The 16,979-nt window shown below is 41.2% G+C and overlaps 1 protein-coding gene across 1 annotated transcript in view; it reads left to right on the forward strand.

Annotated features, from left to right (window-relative positions):
* LOC119721525 (protein phosphatase 1 regulatory subunit 21-like) overlaps positions 1-16,979 on the forward strand; it is a 79,254-nt gene that overhangs the window by 27,757 nt on the left and 34,518 nt on the right. The window contains exons 5-13 of the mRNA XM_038191603.1: positions 1,091-1,282; positions 2,364-2,490; positions 3,956-4,008; positions 5,787-5,936; positions 7,062-7,163; positions 8,761-8,849; positions 12,013-12,242; positions 16,193-16,320; positions 16,692-16,859. Of these exons, the coding sequence (XP_038047531.1) occupies positions 1,091-1,282; positions 2,364-2,490; positions 3,956-4,008; positions 5,787-5,936; positions 7,062-7,163; positions 8,761-8,849; positions 12,013-12,242; positions 16,193-16,320; positions 16,692-16,859 (1,239 nt within the window). The remainder of the gene's footprint in view (positions 1-1,090; positions 1,283-2,363; positions 2,491-3,955; positions 4,009-5,786; positions 5,937-7,061; positions 7,164-8,760; positions 8,850-12,012; positions 12,243-16,192; positions 16,321-16,691; positions 16,860-16,979) is intronic.

The following is a 16,979-nucleotide window of genomic DNA, read 5'->3' on the forward strand; positions in this document are numbered from 1 at the left end:
TCATCACAAACAGGTGAGCATGCGGCCATATTGGTCAGGTACCCTGTGACCATGATGTAGAGCTCCATCACAAACAGGTGAGCATGCTGCCATATTGGTCAGGTACTCTTTGACTATGATGTAGAGCTTCATCACAAACAGGTGAGCATGCGGCCATATTGGTCAGGTACCCTATGGCCATGATGTAGAACTCCACCACAAACAGGTGAGCATGCTGCCATATTGGTCAGGTACCCTTTGACTATGATGTAGAGCTTCATCACAAACAGGTGAGCATGCGGCCATATTGGTCAGGTACCCTATGGCCATGATGTAGAGCTCCACCACAAACAGGTGAGCGTGCGGCCATATTGGTCAGGTACCCTATGGCCATGATGTAGAACTCCACCACAAACAGGTGAGCATGCGGCCATATTGGTCAGGTACCCTTTGACTATGATGTAGAGCTTCATCACAAACAGATGAGCGTGCGGCCATATTGGTCAGGTGAGTGATAAGACAGCTGTGACCACAACTTGTCTGCTTTGTCTGTTGACCAAGTTTGACTAGTCACAGTGTTTGCATATGACATATGATTTGACTGCTGGTGACTAGCCTTTGTTTAAAGTAACACAACCATGTTTTCAAAATTGGCCGTTTTTGTGTTATTCTCGCGAGACTGAATTTTGGGGGTCAAAAATTGAGTTGTTTGGGTGTTAGTCATGATTCAAGTTGCACATGTTTGTTATTAATACATGTGTGTGTTTATCTGTTTGGTAAATGTGTGGGCTAATTAACATTGAAAAACCACCCGTTTTAGAGTCTGCAGTTTGGTGACCATAGACTCTGTGGCAGTTTGGCCTTGGGTTTTTCCACCTGGTGGATCTTGCTACACTAAGCAGGCATGTCATTTTGACAAGTGTCGCTTACTGTTGTCATTCCCAGGGTTTCTACCCTAGAGGGTCAGGTATTTTTTCTTTTTCTTTTCTTCATAAATTTGAATTTTTTTAACTCAAATTTTGAAGGGGAAAAAATACCATTTTTCCCCTCAATAATTTCAAGTTTACAGCAACAGATTTTAGGTACCCAAATTCCATCACATTTTGTGCAGGTTTATGAGAGCACCCAGAGCCATCAGCAAGCCATGATGCAGCTACAGGACAAGCTATCCAACCTGGAGAGTCTATCTAGTCAACACCAGAGCGTCTTGGAGTCTTCAGCCAAGAAACACCAGGAGACGGTGGACAGGCTGCAACAGGAGAAGGCCATGCTGGAGGTCAAACTACAGGCTCAGGAAAAAGAGGTACAATACAGTGTTGTATTCATAGAGCTTTATAAAATTACTGGAGAGCTGACTTGCTGTACACAATGTAGCATGCTGGGTGCATACATGTGTACAAACCTACTGAAAGCTCACAATTTTGCACAGCTTCAATATGGGTATTTGCATATCTGCTTTTGTTTTAGAAACCGATATGTAAATGAAGACGATACACCCAAACCGAAATGCACAATCAGTGAAGAAGCATTTCATTTCTCTTTTATATTTCTTTTATTTCATTTTGCTTCAGGTGATTTTTTGTTCAAACTCAAGACACATGCATATGAACTTCAGAAGCTGCATTTGTTGAACTCTCGCCTTGCATTTAGAGCTCAATGGTGAAATTCCATTCCTTATTGCAATATTTGCTCCTACTGCGGTCAAGCACATTCTCCAGAATTTCTGTACCCACGACGCATTTTAAAGTATTTCACGAGAGAATGAAGGGGAGTTAGCACTCTAGTAATGTGACATTGCTGTATGGTACATGTAGCAGTTGACTCCTTTTTCAACTCCAACATGTAAACTAAAGTATACACTAACCCAATTTTGCAGTTATGGTTACATTTCTGGTATGTGCCATTCCTGGGACACTTCCATGCCTGAGCACCTATTGCTGGTGCATTTCGTTTTGAAGCTATGAACACGTCACTAAAGATGAGAGCATTGTGCAAAATACCAAAGCAAGCTTTGGAACACTCCAGTAATGGCAGAAAGCCATCCCAGTTATTGTAAAAACTGGGTACCTTGGATTGCCAAACTAGACGGAGTGGTTCAAGAATTTCAGCCTCTGATAATTGGTTGGAATCTGAGAATTTTGACCAAAAAGGTGTCAAAGAATTTACAAAAGGACTTGGGTGGTTTTTGTACACTTCTTGGATATTTATGTCAGCTGTGTGCATAACACTTTACCCTCGTACTATGAAGCATTGTTAGAATGAACCAAGAATTCAGAGTGAGCCGCAGTAGGGCACCCTTCACCGTTGGTACAATCAACAATACAATCAAATTAGTATTCTGCCACAGTGTAATCGTATGCATTGATTTTCATACTGTAATCCAGGCCCGAGAGGCAACACTGAAGTGTGAAGGTGCCACACAGAAACTCAGCGTTCTACAGGAAGAACTAGGTGGCAAGGTATCCTGGATGACGCACATAATACAGACCAAACTACCGTTCAATGACACAGGTATGATCAGTGGTCCTAGATGTCAGATCTACAGTTCACATCCTATCTTTCAAAAATTCCAATTTGCCAAAATTATGTGTCAGGCAAAGAGCACTGGACGAAAAGAGGATAAAATCACCATGAATACAATATTTGTTCAAAACAATTTGAAATTACCTAAGTTAAAAAAAAATGGAATGATTGTGATAGCGATACATTTTTAAATCGGCAAATTTTTCTCTCATCTGGCATTTCACTCAAAAATATCATCAATGCCACGTTCGGGGTTTTTTACCCAAAACTTTCGCTGATGAAAAGTAGGTTTAGCCTCATTTTGCTGCATTCTGTCTACCAGTCATTAATCCAAATGTAAGTTTCAGAATGACTCATGTTTTCTAAGACTGTGTAACTGCCAACAATATATCGCATAAATATGAACACATCCAAAACAATAGCAAAATTTGCTACATTTTTCATGATGTACTTTCCCATGGGCATGTATGACTGTATGCTGCACATGCACGTTGCCCTGAATAAAAGGGGCAACATGTATTCCCACGACATGAACAGTTTTTTGGCCCAAGAAATCACGTTTTTCACAACATTGCATTTTGGTTGTGCATTTATGCAAATCGATTGTGATTTTTTGGTGATGAATGGGCAGTAACTTCTCAGCATGGCAGTAGTTGACAACTACCGGTATTTTATGACTCAAGTTGCCAGACTAATAGACCTTTATCATGCTTCCGCCATTTCAGTCATGTTCCTGTATCCAATAACAGTACTGAATGATGATGTTTTTGTGCAACAAGGAACCAGACTATTCCTTCCAGCCTCGCTTTGGTTACATGGGTCTGAATGAGAAAAAGTCAAATGGCTGCAACATGATAATGGTCTATTGCGTTGTTCCACTGACAGATCATAGTAACAGTAATGAACTCAGACCCATGTGTGCTTATTAGTGCTGGTCCCAGAGGGCCCGCCTAGAGTCCTCTTGCTACCTGATTGACCTTTGATCATGCTCTTATTTTTTGACAGTTTTTTTCACCGTATAAGCAATATCGGTGGGGGGATGGAAAAAAAAAAAAATCAGAATTGTCAGCACTGCAGAGTGGTAAATTATGTTTATAATGACACTTCATATTTAGACTATTTTGGAGGTTGTTAATTTGGTGGGTTTTTTTTTTGCTTGCTTTTTGTTTTTCAAAAAACATACATATTTATAAGAAGAAAGCGCTACACAAGATGTTAGAATTCATTTATTCGATTGATCGGAGGTAATCTTTTGCTTGAGCTGGATTTTTACAATTTAAGATCCAAATCCAAGTTCCAAATTTCTAGAGGTTTGCCACTGGGTCTACTTGGATGGCATTAATGCATTTCTCATGCAGAAAGGGTTAGCCAATATGCAGTTGTTTTTGTGATAAAGTAACATATCGCTGTATTGTACTATAAGACTACAGATCACTCTTCATTTTTCTTACAGAGAAGCGTGAACTGAATGCACTGAATGTGCCTACTCATGACAGGAAACACCAAGTAAGTACAACTGTACATTAGTTTATACTTAGATCCACTGCTTGTGTCTTTGAAGATCTCCCTTTGAAGATTATTAGACCTCTCATAATCTACAATACTGCCAATGCAATTCATGTAGGTTTGTTGATCTCTGTTTCCTTTCCATTTGGCGAACAAAATTCGAAGCCAATTTTGAGGTGGAACCACATCTGCCCGAATGCCCCACACATTCTTCAAGACAAGGAGTGCGCGCATTTTTGTTAACCTTATTGGTCTGAGGAGTCCTAAGTGCGTGTGTACTACCTGAGTGTGAGCCTGGTTCAACATTAAAAATGGCTGCTAATTTTATTTGCTGAATGAGTTTATAAGAAAATAAGAAAAAGAAAGACTAAGAAAAAAAGAACATCTTCCTGGGTTGGATGCTAGTCCTCAGCTAAAGCTGGTAGCTATTTCTACTCCTGGGTGGAGAGTAAAATCAGTTGCCTAAGGACACCACACAGGGACAGCAGCAGCCTTCAAACCCCTAACCCTCTCAGGAGTCACCAATCCTAACTACTGTCAGTCCTCACTCTTCCCAAATTCTGGCAAAGTGACAATAACTCAATGTCACTTTTCACCCATTCAGCTGGGTCTGCTTTGTATCCATAAATTGCAAGTCAGTAATCTGGTCTGTTCCCATGCCAAACCAACCATTTACCATGCCCAGAGCTAATGACGTCATAGCCCTGACTCTGCTGGTATATTTGAAAGCACCACTGTGATTCCTCCAAACTCCACCACAATGCAGTATCAAAACAAACAATTGCAGTATAAAAGCCAATGACACAGTATGTCATTTGAAATGGGCATTGAATCCCATGTTAAGTAATAGTGGCTGTGTTCTATCTTCCTCAATACTGCAAAGTCCTCCAAAATTGCCTGGTGGAATTTGAAGGATGTAGGATGGTTAGGGTTGGTGGCTATGTAGCCAGGGTGATTATCAGCCCAAAGGCATGCTCTGTTGAAAACATGAAAATGAAATAAACATTGTGGCCTCAGCTTAAACTTGCGTTACTTGAGCTATTTTCGAGTACCATCCCAAAAAAATTAATTTCTTTTCTAAATTACTAGTTTTCTAAGCAATGCAAAAGTTCTTCACTTTTCAATGAGACATCAACTAAAAAAATGAGCCCATGTTTAGTTATTGAATTATCACTGCACAATTTCGAATTATTGGTTGCCAGACAATAATTTCCTTTCTCGTGGGTTAGGCTGGTTCCCACCCCATAATCGGTATCGATAATGTACAGACAGGGAGCCAGCCCAAAACAAAATCCTCTGAACTTTCAGACGCCAAAAAAAGTGGGGGGGATGAGTTTTCTTGATTGGAATGAAACATACAAGTTGAAATGTATTATTAGAAAAAAATGAATTAGTTGAAGAGCACGGGGAATGCAACGTTAAGTTTCAAGGGTGATTTCTTCCCCCTCCTCCTTCCCCCTCCCTCCTTCCCCCTCCTTCCCCCCTCCCCCTCCCTCCTTTCCCCCTCCCCCTCCCTCCTTTCCCCCACACGGCTGCCAAATATGCCTGTTATAAAGATGTCCACATTTGCTGTCAGATATAATTTAAGAATTCACTCCATTGAATTGGTGGTATTTCTGTGACCAAATGAAGAATGAACAAAGCCAACCATCTCAAAGCCAGACTGAATTCAATCCAGAGAAAGTCTTAAAAAGTCATTCCTTTTACTTGTGAAGTTATGACAAATGTGTACAGGTTGATAATGATCGAACCACTTATGTGATATTTCAATTCCTCAGATGAAGACGAAGGATTTGATTGGTCAAGCCCACACCCTGGTGAAGGAACTGTGCTCAGGACTGTCTAACCTGCATACCTACACAGAGCAGAGATCCAAGCTCTTCCCTATTGACTCCACAACGGGACCCATCAGTGCTGTCAATCTCAAGGTGAACTCATAACACTTAATGCAGCATTTTGTCTGTTGGGGTTCTGAAGTGCATTTCCCACAAAATCTGTGGTGGTACATACGTGCATGCTGGTATGCACATGTGCCAAAATTGAGCAAAGGGGCCGATCCCACAAAACGCTAAGACGCGTCTTGTGAAGGGTAACTCGTCTTTATAACTCGCGACTCATCCTAGGATCGATTTCACTAAACTTAAGATGCGTTCAACACCTCCTAACTTCCTTAGCAACACCGCTGAACTCATCTTAACTTAAGATCGGTCAAAGGGTTGTCTCCTCTTATGATTACGGGCATTTGTATATCATCTCAAATCAGTGCACTGTCTTGTTAAAGGCGAGTTTCGCTCTAAAGCCAGTTTCCATACAGTTTTGAATCTAATTGCAACGCCAAAGGAGGAAAACCGCTGTAGAAACAGTTATGAAAAGAATTTGACACGTGGGTAGGTTAAATAATAATTTATTTCTAACTTGTGAAATTTAATTACAGGCCTACACCTAAATAACCACATTCCCAGTTCTCGAAATACAGTGATGAACCGGGGAGCAAATTGGATATTCATAATGAAGGGTATTAATTGAATGGTATCTTGTGAACTGTGACTGTGTAATGTTATATTAGCACAAAAATTATTTTTTAGGCGAAACTTCATCTTCTTCGAACACTTGTGGGAAAATTGGCTTTTTTGAGTTTTCTGTTTTTCAATGAATGTTTCTTTAAGTGATTAAAACAAGCATAATACAGCCGTCAAATCTTGCTGAAGGTGTATTTAGTGAAATTGGTCGTAGGACGTATCTTAATAGCTAGGATCGATCTTAGAGCAGGGACTCGTCTTAAGTCCTAAGATGAGTTGTAGGACAAGATGCGTTTCGTGAAATCAGCCCAAGTGCATTTAATCGCCAAAATGTCCATGGAAACTGATTCGTAACCTTAGTGTTCATTGTGGGCTGAGTACCAGTAACTGTGCTCTGCCATTGTGTTCCTCTAGCTGCAAGCAATATGAGCTATCCTTCAGTACGGGCACTTGAGGACAATTTATAGCTGTTCAGACTAGACAACACCAAAGGGCATACAAATGAATATTAATGGATTTATTTTTGCTGTGCAGTTTTGTAGCTACCTCCATGAGAATGCATCCTACCTTCGTCCTGTGGAGCAAGCTTTTAAGAATTTCCTGGACAACATCCGAGATGAATCACTCACAACTCTAGTAAGATCTCAGCTAAATTACTGTACAAGTACATTTTTGTGTTATTTTTTTTATGACGGTTTGCTTTTTGTCAGTAGGTGCAGGCCATAATGGTCCAAGACTTGTCAATGTGAATCACCAATTTGTCACTGCAAATATATTATAGGACATGTTGACAAAGTTGTAGTTAGTGCCTCACAAGTCATCAAAAGTCATCAGAAATGATCACAAGTCAATCAGAAGTCATCACAAGTCAATCACATGTCAATCACAATTCATCAAAAGTCGTCAAAAGTTGTCACAAGTCATCACAGGTCAATCACAAATCATCACAAGTCATCACAAGTCAATCACAAATAATCACAAACCAATCACAAGTCAATCACATGTCAATCACAATTCATCTAAAGTCGTCAAAAGTTGTCACAAGTCATCACAAGTCAGCACAAGTCAAACACAAGTCATCGCATGTCAATCACAAGTCAATCACAATTGAGCACAAGTCAATCACAAGTCATGGCAAGTCAATCACAAGTCATCACAGGTCAATCACAAGTCAATCACAAGTCAATCAAAAGTCGTCTAGTTACAAGTCAAGTGGGAAAAAAGATATTCCAACGAGCTGTGACACAGAGCCGTTCACTTGTCATCGTTCATCCACTGTTATCAGTGACATGACTTACAATTGACTTGTTGTTTGACTTGTGGTGAATTGGAATACATCTCTGATAGTTGAATTTTGGAACTTTTGCAGCAGTATTGTTTGGTTTGATGAAGTTTTTTACCTTAGTCAGCACATACATTTGTAATTAACCAGTTCATGCCGGACTTATTTTGACAAAAACGGACCGAGGCATGGGTTTAATATTCACTCGACCACAATGCCAGGCGGGTCGAAGCCATCATGCTGGGGCTGCAGAGTCATATTTCTGGCCTCGGTCGGTGGCTGTGACTCGCTGACAGACATTTTCAGGCCTCGGTTGTTGCAGGTTTTTCAGTCGTCCGATCTGACTTTCGGAAAACTTTTGCGTGTATGCACTTACGAACTGGTTAAGCCTGGTTGTAGCGAGCATTCCAAGGCAATCAAAACACATGTGGATTCTTTTATGACTGCTGTTGTCAAAATCAGTCCGGAATCATAACACATCAATATGACAGACCTTTTATTACGACAGTAGACAATAGAAACTTTCAATATTCCAACTTTTAACTAAAACATTACATTAAAATGCCACAGAAAAACACTTCTAAAAATATTGATGTGTTGTCAAAATCAGTCAGGAATCATAACACATCAATATTTTTAGAAGTGCTTATCTGTGGCATTTTTAATGTAATGTTTTAGTTACCATTTAGAATATTGAAAGTTTCTATTGTCTACTGTCCTAAAGGTCTCACATTGGGAAGGAGTCTGTGATTTTTGGGGCGTAGTTTTCAGTCATTCTGTTTGGATTTCAGAGGAATATTTGCTCCAAGGATTCCCAATCTTTTAATTTTACGTGAAACACTGAGTAATGAATAAACACATTTGTTACCCACATACATGTATTCTCCAAGTGCCCATTTTCAATGGCTATTGCAGTTTATGTCTCAGTCACATTTGATTGTTTGTTTGTAGGAAACCGCCACAGAACTTCAAGACTTCTCAGCCAAGTTCAGCAGATACTTTGCCTACCTTGAGAAACTCCTGCCATACCAACTACTCAGGTGAGCTCCACAGGGCTTTGATCCAAATGGGAGATAACTCCAAAATAAATGGATGGCTAACTTATGGGGGTTTTGCCCAAGAGATTATATGCTCAGTCTCTGTGCAGGAGCTTTAAGACGTCCTGTGTGGCCTTCATTAACCCATTAGCATCTGTACTACATTGTATTACATTGTGTTTACTCCCTGAAGGATCAATAACACCATAGAGTGTGTGGGCGGTTTGGGCTGCTACAGGGAGTAATAGGCAGGGCGGTTTCGGGGGCGGTTTCAGGGGCGCTACAGTGACTAAAGGGCTACCAGAAAAACATTACTACTCATTGATGTCCACTTCGCACACACAATAACAGTCAAGATTTTACCCTAACAAGTAGTAGACATCAGACTTGTATGACTCATGACTCAGACTTGAGTCCGACTTGAGTCCCATTTTCCGGGACTAAGACTCGGACTCGAGTCACGATAACAAATTACTCAGACTCGAACTCGACCCTGCGGACTAGGACTCGTACTCGACCTGCGTGACTCAGGACTTTACCAAAATTACCACAAATCACTTCTTTTTTTCCAATAATTTACAAATTACATTTTGAAGACGATCGTCTCCTGAGCAAGCGATTCAGGCTGTGCGGTGCAGAAGAAATGCATCCCAGTACTGTATACATACTCTGCGCATGCGGCTGGCTTGCTTCCGATATACTGATTTGGGAAATCAATGTATCAATCGAAACATGTATCCCAGCATCCACACGAGATATTGCATAGAGTGCATGCTTGATAATGTTTGGTACCAGATTATCCGTTCCAGGCACTGGTGCCTTGCCTTATTTGACACAAGCTGGTTTACCCGATCATAGATCGGGTAGGGCGTAGTGTTGGGGATGAAAATGTGGGGAGTTAAATGTAAATGGGGGATATAGTTGGGGAGACATACAGTTAAAGAATAGCAATGTCTGTGGTGTGATCTGAGGCAATTTCTGATCACTAAAATCAATTTGAGCAAAAGATCATCTGTGAAAGTTTTGAGTTTTGAGTAATTGAATCAGCTACATGTATTCTGAGCAATAAAATCATTATTGTAGGCTACAATATTTTTATTCGGGGAAGAAAAAGTATGTGGGGGGGGGACCAAACAATGTCCCCCCTCAAAATGTGTGTGTGTGTGTGTGGGGGGGGGGGGGGTTCCCCCTGTCCCCCGTCGATTTACGCACATGATAATTATGTACCATGGCAACTGTCTGTAAATGTTGCCGTTGGTCTGTTAAATTGGCTTTTTGTGAGGCAGTCGCATTTGGAAAACGTAGTGAAAAGGTTACTGTAGTACACAGGCGAAGGCTGGTTGTACAGTTTGACAATAAATCATAATGCAATAAAACGTGAAGGTGTCGTTTAAAATGAAAATGTTGAGTGTTACCAAAAAATTACAAACGGTCTGAATCATGGAGGAAGGTCATAATTAAGTTTCAGTATTGGACTCTTCAACAAACGTAAACTTGAACTTCTTACAATTTGCGAGACCGTTTGCGATTCAACTTTTATTCAAGTTGGTTCAACCATCTATATATAAGAGCAAGTTTTACTCGGCCTCCGAGAAATGTTTGCTTCTGAAAGGATCCGAGACCACGGCTTCATGTCCGTGGAAAAATGTGGGTGTCTTCCGCCGGGTCGGACACTTTTTCGTCGATTTTTTTATGACTTCGTTTAAGATCGCGATATTTGAAGCAATGCATCGATCCTTCGTTGACCCCAAACAGGCCCCCGAAATTATAACGCAACACTGAATTATACGTGGCGGGCAGCGAACTCACAACGCTCAGCCTTGGTGGTGGAAGCATGGAGCTGTAAACACATTATGGAAGCAACAGCACTCTATCACGCGACGTCACATGCTTGCGCTTCAAATAGCGAGCACCGTAGACCCAACCTCGTTTGCAGGGTGTGGAGCAGGCTGCAGTACGCGTTGCCATCGACAGTTTTGCATAGCCCGGAAATACTATGCAGTGTAGACTTTCGATTGGTCAGACCGCGCAAGGCATACTAATGTGTAGTCCTTCTGAGTATTCGTTGCACTCGGCGCAGGGTCGGCAAGCAAAGCACAGGAAAGAATAGGGACACTTGGTGGCCACGCACCATGGAGAAAAAATATTTTACCAAGGTCACCCCATCCACAATTTGGTGAACGCTTTTGCAGAAGGGCCGAGTAGAACACGTAAACGGAACCCCTACGTCGAAGCCGCTGACCTCGCACAGTCTAGACACGCAGAGAAGCCAGCACAGGGGGCGGCCAGGCAGTCAACGTGAAAGCGCACACGACGGCAAATGCCTGCGCAAAACGCAGTCACGAAAAATAGACGAAACGGATCGCCGGTCCGTACGGGAAAATCAGGACGACCCGAAGTGTCCGACCCGGCGGAAGACACCCTCCGTATTTTTCCACAGACGTGGAGCGATTTTGGCGCCGCGGGAGCCCATGGTCTGGGATCCTTTCATGAGCAAACATCGTCTCGGAGGCCGAGTTAAACTCTCTCTTATATATATATAGATGTTATACATGTATTTTCCAATTCATTAAATTACAGAAAAGCTTTTAAAAAAAATGGAAACATTTATACTGTGAGGTTTTAGCAGGACCTCAAAATTGATTTCCAATATATATTAACTGTGACTCGTGATTCGGACTTGACCTTTGAGACTGGGACTCGACCTGCGTGACTCAGGACTTGGACTCGGGAGAGGTGACTAGGACTCCGACTCGATGTTTGGTGACTCGAATACAAGTCTGATAAACATACAGTAAGACATGTTTTGTCGTATGGATGCTGTGCACAAGTATCCCATCGATGGTTAATTACAAAGGGAGAGTTGGGAGGAACCACTGGGAGGGAGCATTTAATGCATTGCTGCTATAGCCTGGCACTCATGTGAAGAAGACACATGTTTGAGTGCAGAATCAAATGAGTTGTGCGTACTTCGTGTCCAGTGCGCGTGAATGAATCCTTCCCACAGGGGCTGTCAGAAGTGTCAGAAAGCATCATCTACTGTACATGCACAGAGTGAAGAAATATAGTGAAGAAATCAATCAGGCTGATAGGTCAGGAAGCAACTGGGCCTCTGTAGTCAGATCTCCATGCATTGAATCTCATGGCTTTTCCCTTGCCTCTACAGCCTGGAGGAAGAGTGCGCAATATCCACTTGCCCCCAGACGCTAGAGACTCGCAACATGGAGCTGCACGAGTCCTTCAAGCGATTCAACGCTGCCTTCGCTAAACTGAACACCTACCTCACTGCCCTGGCCGCCGTCAGCACCCAGTCATGTGACCACCCACAGGCCAATCACAGGACGTTCTTTGAGAAACTGTCTGAGTGTTGCCAAAACCTCTCCAGTGTCATGAAAGGTGAGAACCACATCCATAAGGTTGTGTGCACCCACATATGCATGGGTGCACAGGCATCTATGCATTGCAATAAGTGTACGAGCGTGTGCGGGTGTGTCACACTTTTGGTTTCATAGCAATTACTCAAGGTGGACTTGATGTATGTCATGAACCATGATAGGTAGCTTGCTAATGAAACCTTTAAGCTTTATGAGTTTGGACCTCATAACACAAAAGCCAAGGTCATTGTGATTAAAACAATAGTTTTCTCACCAAAAAAAAAAAAAATTGTCAAATCAACTTAAAAATAATTTAAAATGTGCCTAGGTGTGTAAGTAACAAGACAAGGGGTGATAAAATGGTATAAAATGACATTAATTGGGGTTAATCAGCGTGAATGTAATCGGCCCCCTCATTAACATGTTCAAACACTGACAAATGATGGCGCTGTTCGTGACGTTCATTCGGTAACCCAAAAAAGAAACAGCATTATAGTCTGGTACCTGACCATGCGTCTAGACACCAGATAAGCCCCGCACGGTCCCGCAGGTCATGGCGTGCGTGCAGCATGCGATCCGCGTACGTACAGCAGATTTTTTTCAGACATGTTGAGTGAAGAAGACAGTTCAGGGAGCTCATACTCCACAGAATCGAAAGAAATATCCTCAGTATCATCGGGTCCTTCTTCGGAAGAAGATATTTCAAGTGACGATGTACATATTTGGTTCAAAACAATCCGGCTCGAAGTGGTCGCTGCATGTCGTGGAGTTCAAATTTTACATGTTAATAAGCTACCATTCTAGGGGTGGGGCCGTTTCCCAAAAAAACTTTATATTTTTTTTTTCTCAAATTTATTACTCAAAACAAAAACTTTGATATACAAGAAATCACTCAATTAAATATAATCTTTCATTTAAACTAATACAAATTATTTACATGGGCCCTCTAAACAAAACGATAGCGATGTAAATGAACGTTCCATGTGACCCAGGTAAATTCATGTTAAAAGGGTGGTGTCATGTTATGAGAACAGTCACAGTTGCGGGGCTTTAGTGTTTATTTAACACAACTCTCTTGTTTAATACTGTCTTTATGAAGAAGGACTAATTAATTTGTCCTATTATTACTATCAACTGTGACCATCAGTTGAGAAAACAGTTATCAACACTTTTCAACAATACTACCAAAAGATTACATTTTTATCACTGAGAGCTGACTTATGCACACAGTCCATAGTGACACAAGACAGCACATACCTTCTTAAAAAGCTGCTTGCATGTTTACAATTGAGACTTGCTCCCACAAGACCTGGAGAAAGGTTTTTGCATTTTCAAATTCCTTAGAAGCTTAAGAATTTGAAAATAGGAAAACCTTAAAAATAAATGATGTCAACTTTGCCTGGATTTTTTTTTTCGGAACAGGTCTCAATTATCTTTATTGTGATAAACTTAAAGACAAATATGGGTTGAAACTTTTGATTGCTTCTTATATATAATTCGTGTCTTTATTAACAAAACAAGACATGTGAAACAAAGCCTAGGACATTACCGTCAAAATCACAGGATTCAATGAATAGCAATGTAAGAAGACAATAAGGCAAGGCCATAAAACTGGAAAACTGGAAAATTTCATTACATTGAAGGAAACAAATTAATCAAGGGAACTGGAACTGGTCATGAAAGAAATTCAAAAGAAAGACGAGAGGGATCAGTCATCCACTCTGTCGATCCAAACTGATGTATACATGTATTTGGAGTAGAATATTACAAAAGATAGTAATAATCGATTAAAGATAAACAATACAAAAACGAAAAATTAATTAAGGGAACTGGAACTGGTCATGAAAGACGTTTAGAATAAAGACGAGAGGGATCATTCATCCACTCTGTCGATCCAGACTGTTGTATATTTGGAATAGAATATTACGAAAGATGACACCAGAGCTACATTTGTATTTTGGAGAGGCGAGTGATAGATTTGATTTCTTTTTTGGTCTGGACGTCTAACAGAGATTTGAGACGTTTTTTGTTGTCGGGGGTAACTAAACCTCGGCTTCCTATTTCAATAGCTATGAATGTGCAGTTGAAGCCCAGTTGGGTTATGTCACGGACAAGAGTGGTGTATTTGCGGCAGTTAAAGGAATGGCTTTTTTCAAAGTTGGTCTCAAGTTGTTATGTCCTTCTTGTGCATGTTTGTTATGACCAGGTCGGGTTTCAGGGTGGTAGGTAGTATTGATGGGGGGACTGTATTGCCTCCGACGGCATGTCTGCCCTCTAGGTCGGAGTATAGTTTGAAGTCAGGTTTACCGGTTAGAGATTCATCGAGCATGGCACATATTTCTGAAAGAACATTATTGTGGCGGTATGTGTAGCGCCCCTGCTGTAACATCACAGGACAGAAGTTTAATACATGCTGGAGTGTTTCTTTAGATGAGCACAGTGAACATTTGTCATGTCCTGACTTTCCCCACAGGCACAGGTTAGAATTGACTGGTAGGGTATCGACTATTGCGTTAAGTCCAAAACCAAGTACTTTTTGGGGAAGGTTGTACATGATGGATTTCCATGTGATACTGGTGTTTGCGATTTCCATGAGTTCCAAAAGTTTACCTTGTTTGACTAGTGATTCAATTTTTGTTGCCCACTCTTGTTTTATTTCATTGGCAATTGAAGTTTTGATTACCTTTTTTACACGGTGTAGCTGTTTTGGGATGGGCTCTTCACAAGAGGAAGGTATTTCACAAGGGTTTGTTGTAGTTTATTTTCAGAAGCTTTTCGGTGATGCACCGTTTGACTTTCTCATCACCTTTCATCATTGTCGATCCATGAGCTAAAGCGTGGCTTTCTTTGTACACGAGAGTAATGGGGGGTTCGTCTTTTATTGTGGGGATTTGGAAATCGTTGATTTTGAACAATTTTTCATGAGACACTATATTGTTGATTATACGTTGGTGGCTTCTGACGTTAGATGTAATAAGGTTGAAGTCATCTGCAAATGGGGTACAAATATAATTAGTGTCGGCCAATTTGTAGCCAAACTTAGATTCTGCGTTAATATATTGAAGAAGGGGATTGAAAGCAACTTGAAAATGTCACTATTCCAAGAGGGACCTCGCACGTAACCTGTCAAACCGTCATACAGATTTTTGATGTAATTTTGAACTATGGGAGGAAATCTATTCCGGTCAAGTTTCATGGAAAATCAGGTCGTGATGGACACTCCCAAAAGCGTCTGACAGATCAAACCAGGTTGCGTGCAAAGTTTTCTTGTGAGTCTTGGCATGGGCCAGAAGTTCATGCATGGTCTGAGAGTGTTCGATACATCCATTAATTCCCTGGATGAAGGCCTTTTGCATTGTAGTGTCGATGAGATTGTTTTCAGTCACGTAGTTGCAGAATCGGTGGGATAATATCTGGTGGTAGACCTTGGCAATGCTACTGTTTAGGGCGATCATGCGAAAGTTGGGTGGCAGCGATGGGTCTCCTTTCTTGTACGGAAGACTTTCTTGGCAACAGGACCAGGATACCGGTGGAGTTCCACTTAGCAATATTTTGGTGCAGAGTGTGGCCAGTAGATGATGTGTTGCTGGCAACTTCTTCAGGATGCCGTAGGTGATACCGTCTGGACCCGGAGACTTGTTAGAAGATTTTATGTTGGAGGATTTGCTTGATGTCTCTTGGGCGGATGGGCGAGAGGTCAAAGTCTACTTCGGAAGGAGGAAATGTAATGTCTGGAAACCATTTGAGGTTGTTGGGGACAAATTGGGGAGCAGATGAATATTTGCTAGTTAAGTACTTATTGGCGATGGTTTTGCTGAAGCTAGGACGAACGGCCTTGGAGTATAATTCGGCATGATGTGAGATGTGTTTGTCAAACATTGCTGGGAGAAGCAAATTGTTTGAACCTTGTCAGTCCTCCACAAATTCACAGAGTTTGGGTGTTATCCATTTTTGTTATTGTTTTTTTTGTAGATGTATCGAAGAACTACAACTTCAAAGTGTCGCTAGAACACCAACTACCCACTGCTTCCCAGAAGTTAAGAACCACAGATGAGTGCATAGTGTCATCATTTATATCGTTGGTTACATGTACCGGCAAGGTGAACAAAAGATATGAAATCGTTCTCTTTCCCTTGTTTCATTTTATTTTGAAAATATACTTGATGTTGTTGCATCTTTCCAAAGAGATGTCTGATGTTTAACTGACATTTTGTACAAATGGCATAGTAATGTTATAAGATTTGAGGCTTAGTAATGTGTTAAGTCTTTTGCCACTAAACAGGTCAGTGTTGGAATTTAAGCTTCAAAGTTTAGCAACAGGGATTTTTATATCAATTTGAAAAATTGTCGTTCTAAAAAGGTTTAAAGCAATAGTTTTACTGAATTTGAAGATTCGTTTTCTGACATTGTCATCAGTGCTGCAGCATTGGCCAAGTAGGCATCAAGTAATACCCATCATGCCTTGTTACAGATTGCTAATTTTACCAAGAGCAACCTGGAGTTTCTGTCCACGCCGCCTGGTTTTCGGACGCGGGGCCACACCGTCATCGGCACCAGTCAGTTTGAGGGGGCCATTTCATCCCCTGCTGTCTCTGCATTCAGACAGAAAGCTGTGGACTTCATTACAACCTTGTCAAAGGTACCACAATAACTCTGAGTAGTAGTTGATATCGCATGGAAAGATTATATTAATATCTGAAAGATTCACAATACAGTGCATTGCAAATGCCAGCAAGCATTTCCTCAAAAACGCCACTTT

This window comes from Patiria miniata, unplaced genomic scaffold, assembly GCF_015706575.1.
Source record: "Patiria miniata isolate m_02_andy unplaced genomic scaffold, ASM1570657v1 HiC_scaffold_13, whole genome shotgun sequence".
NCBI lineage: Eukaryota > Metazoa > Echinodermata > Asteroidea > Valvatida > Asterinidae > Patiria > Patiria miniata.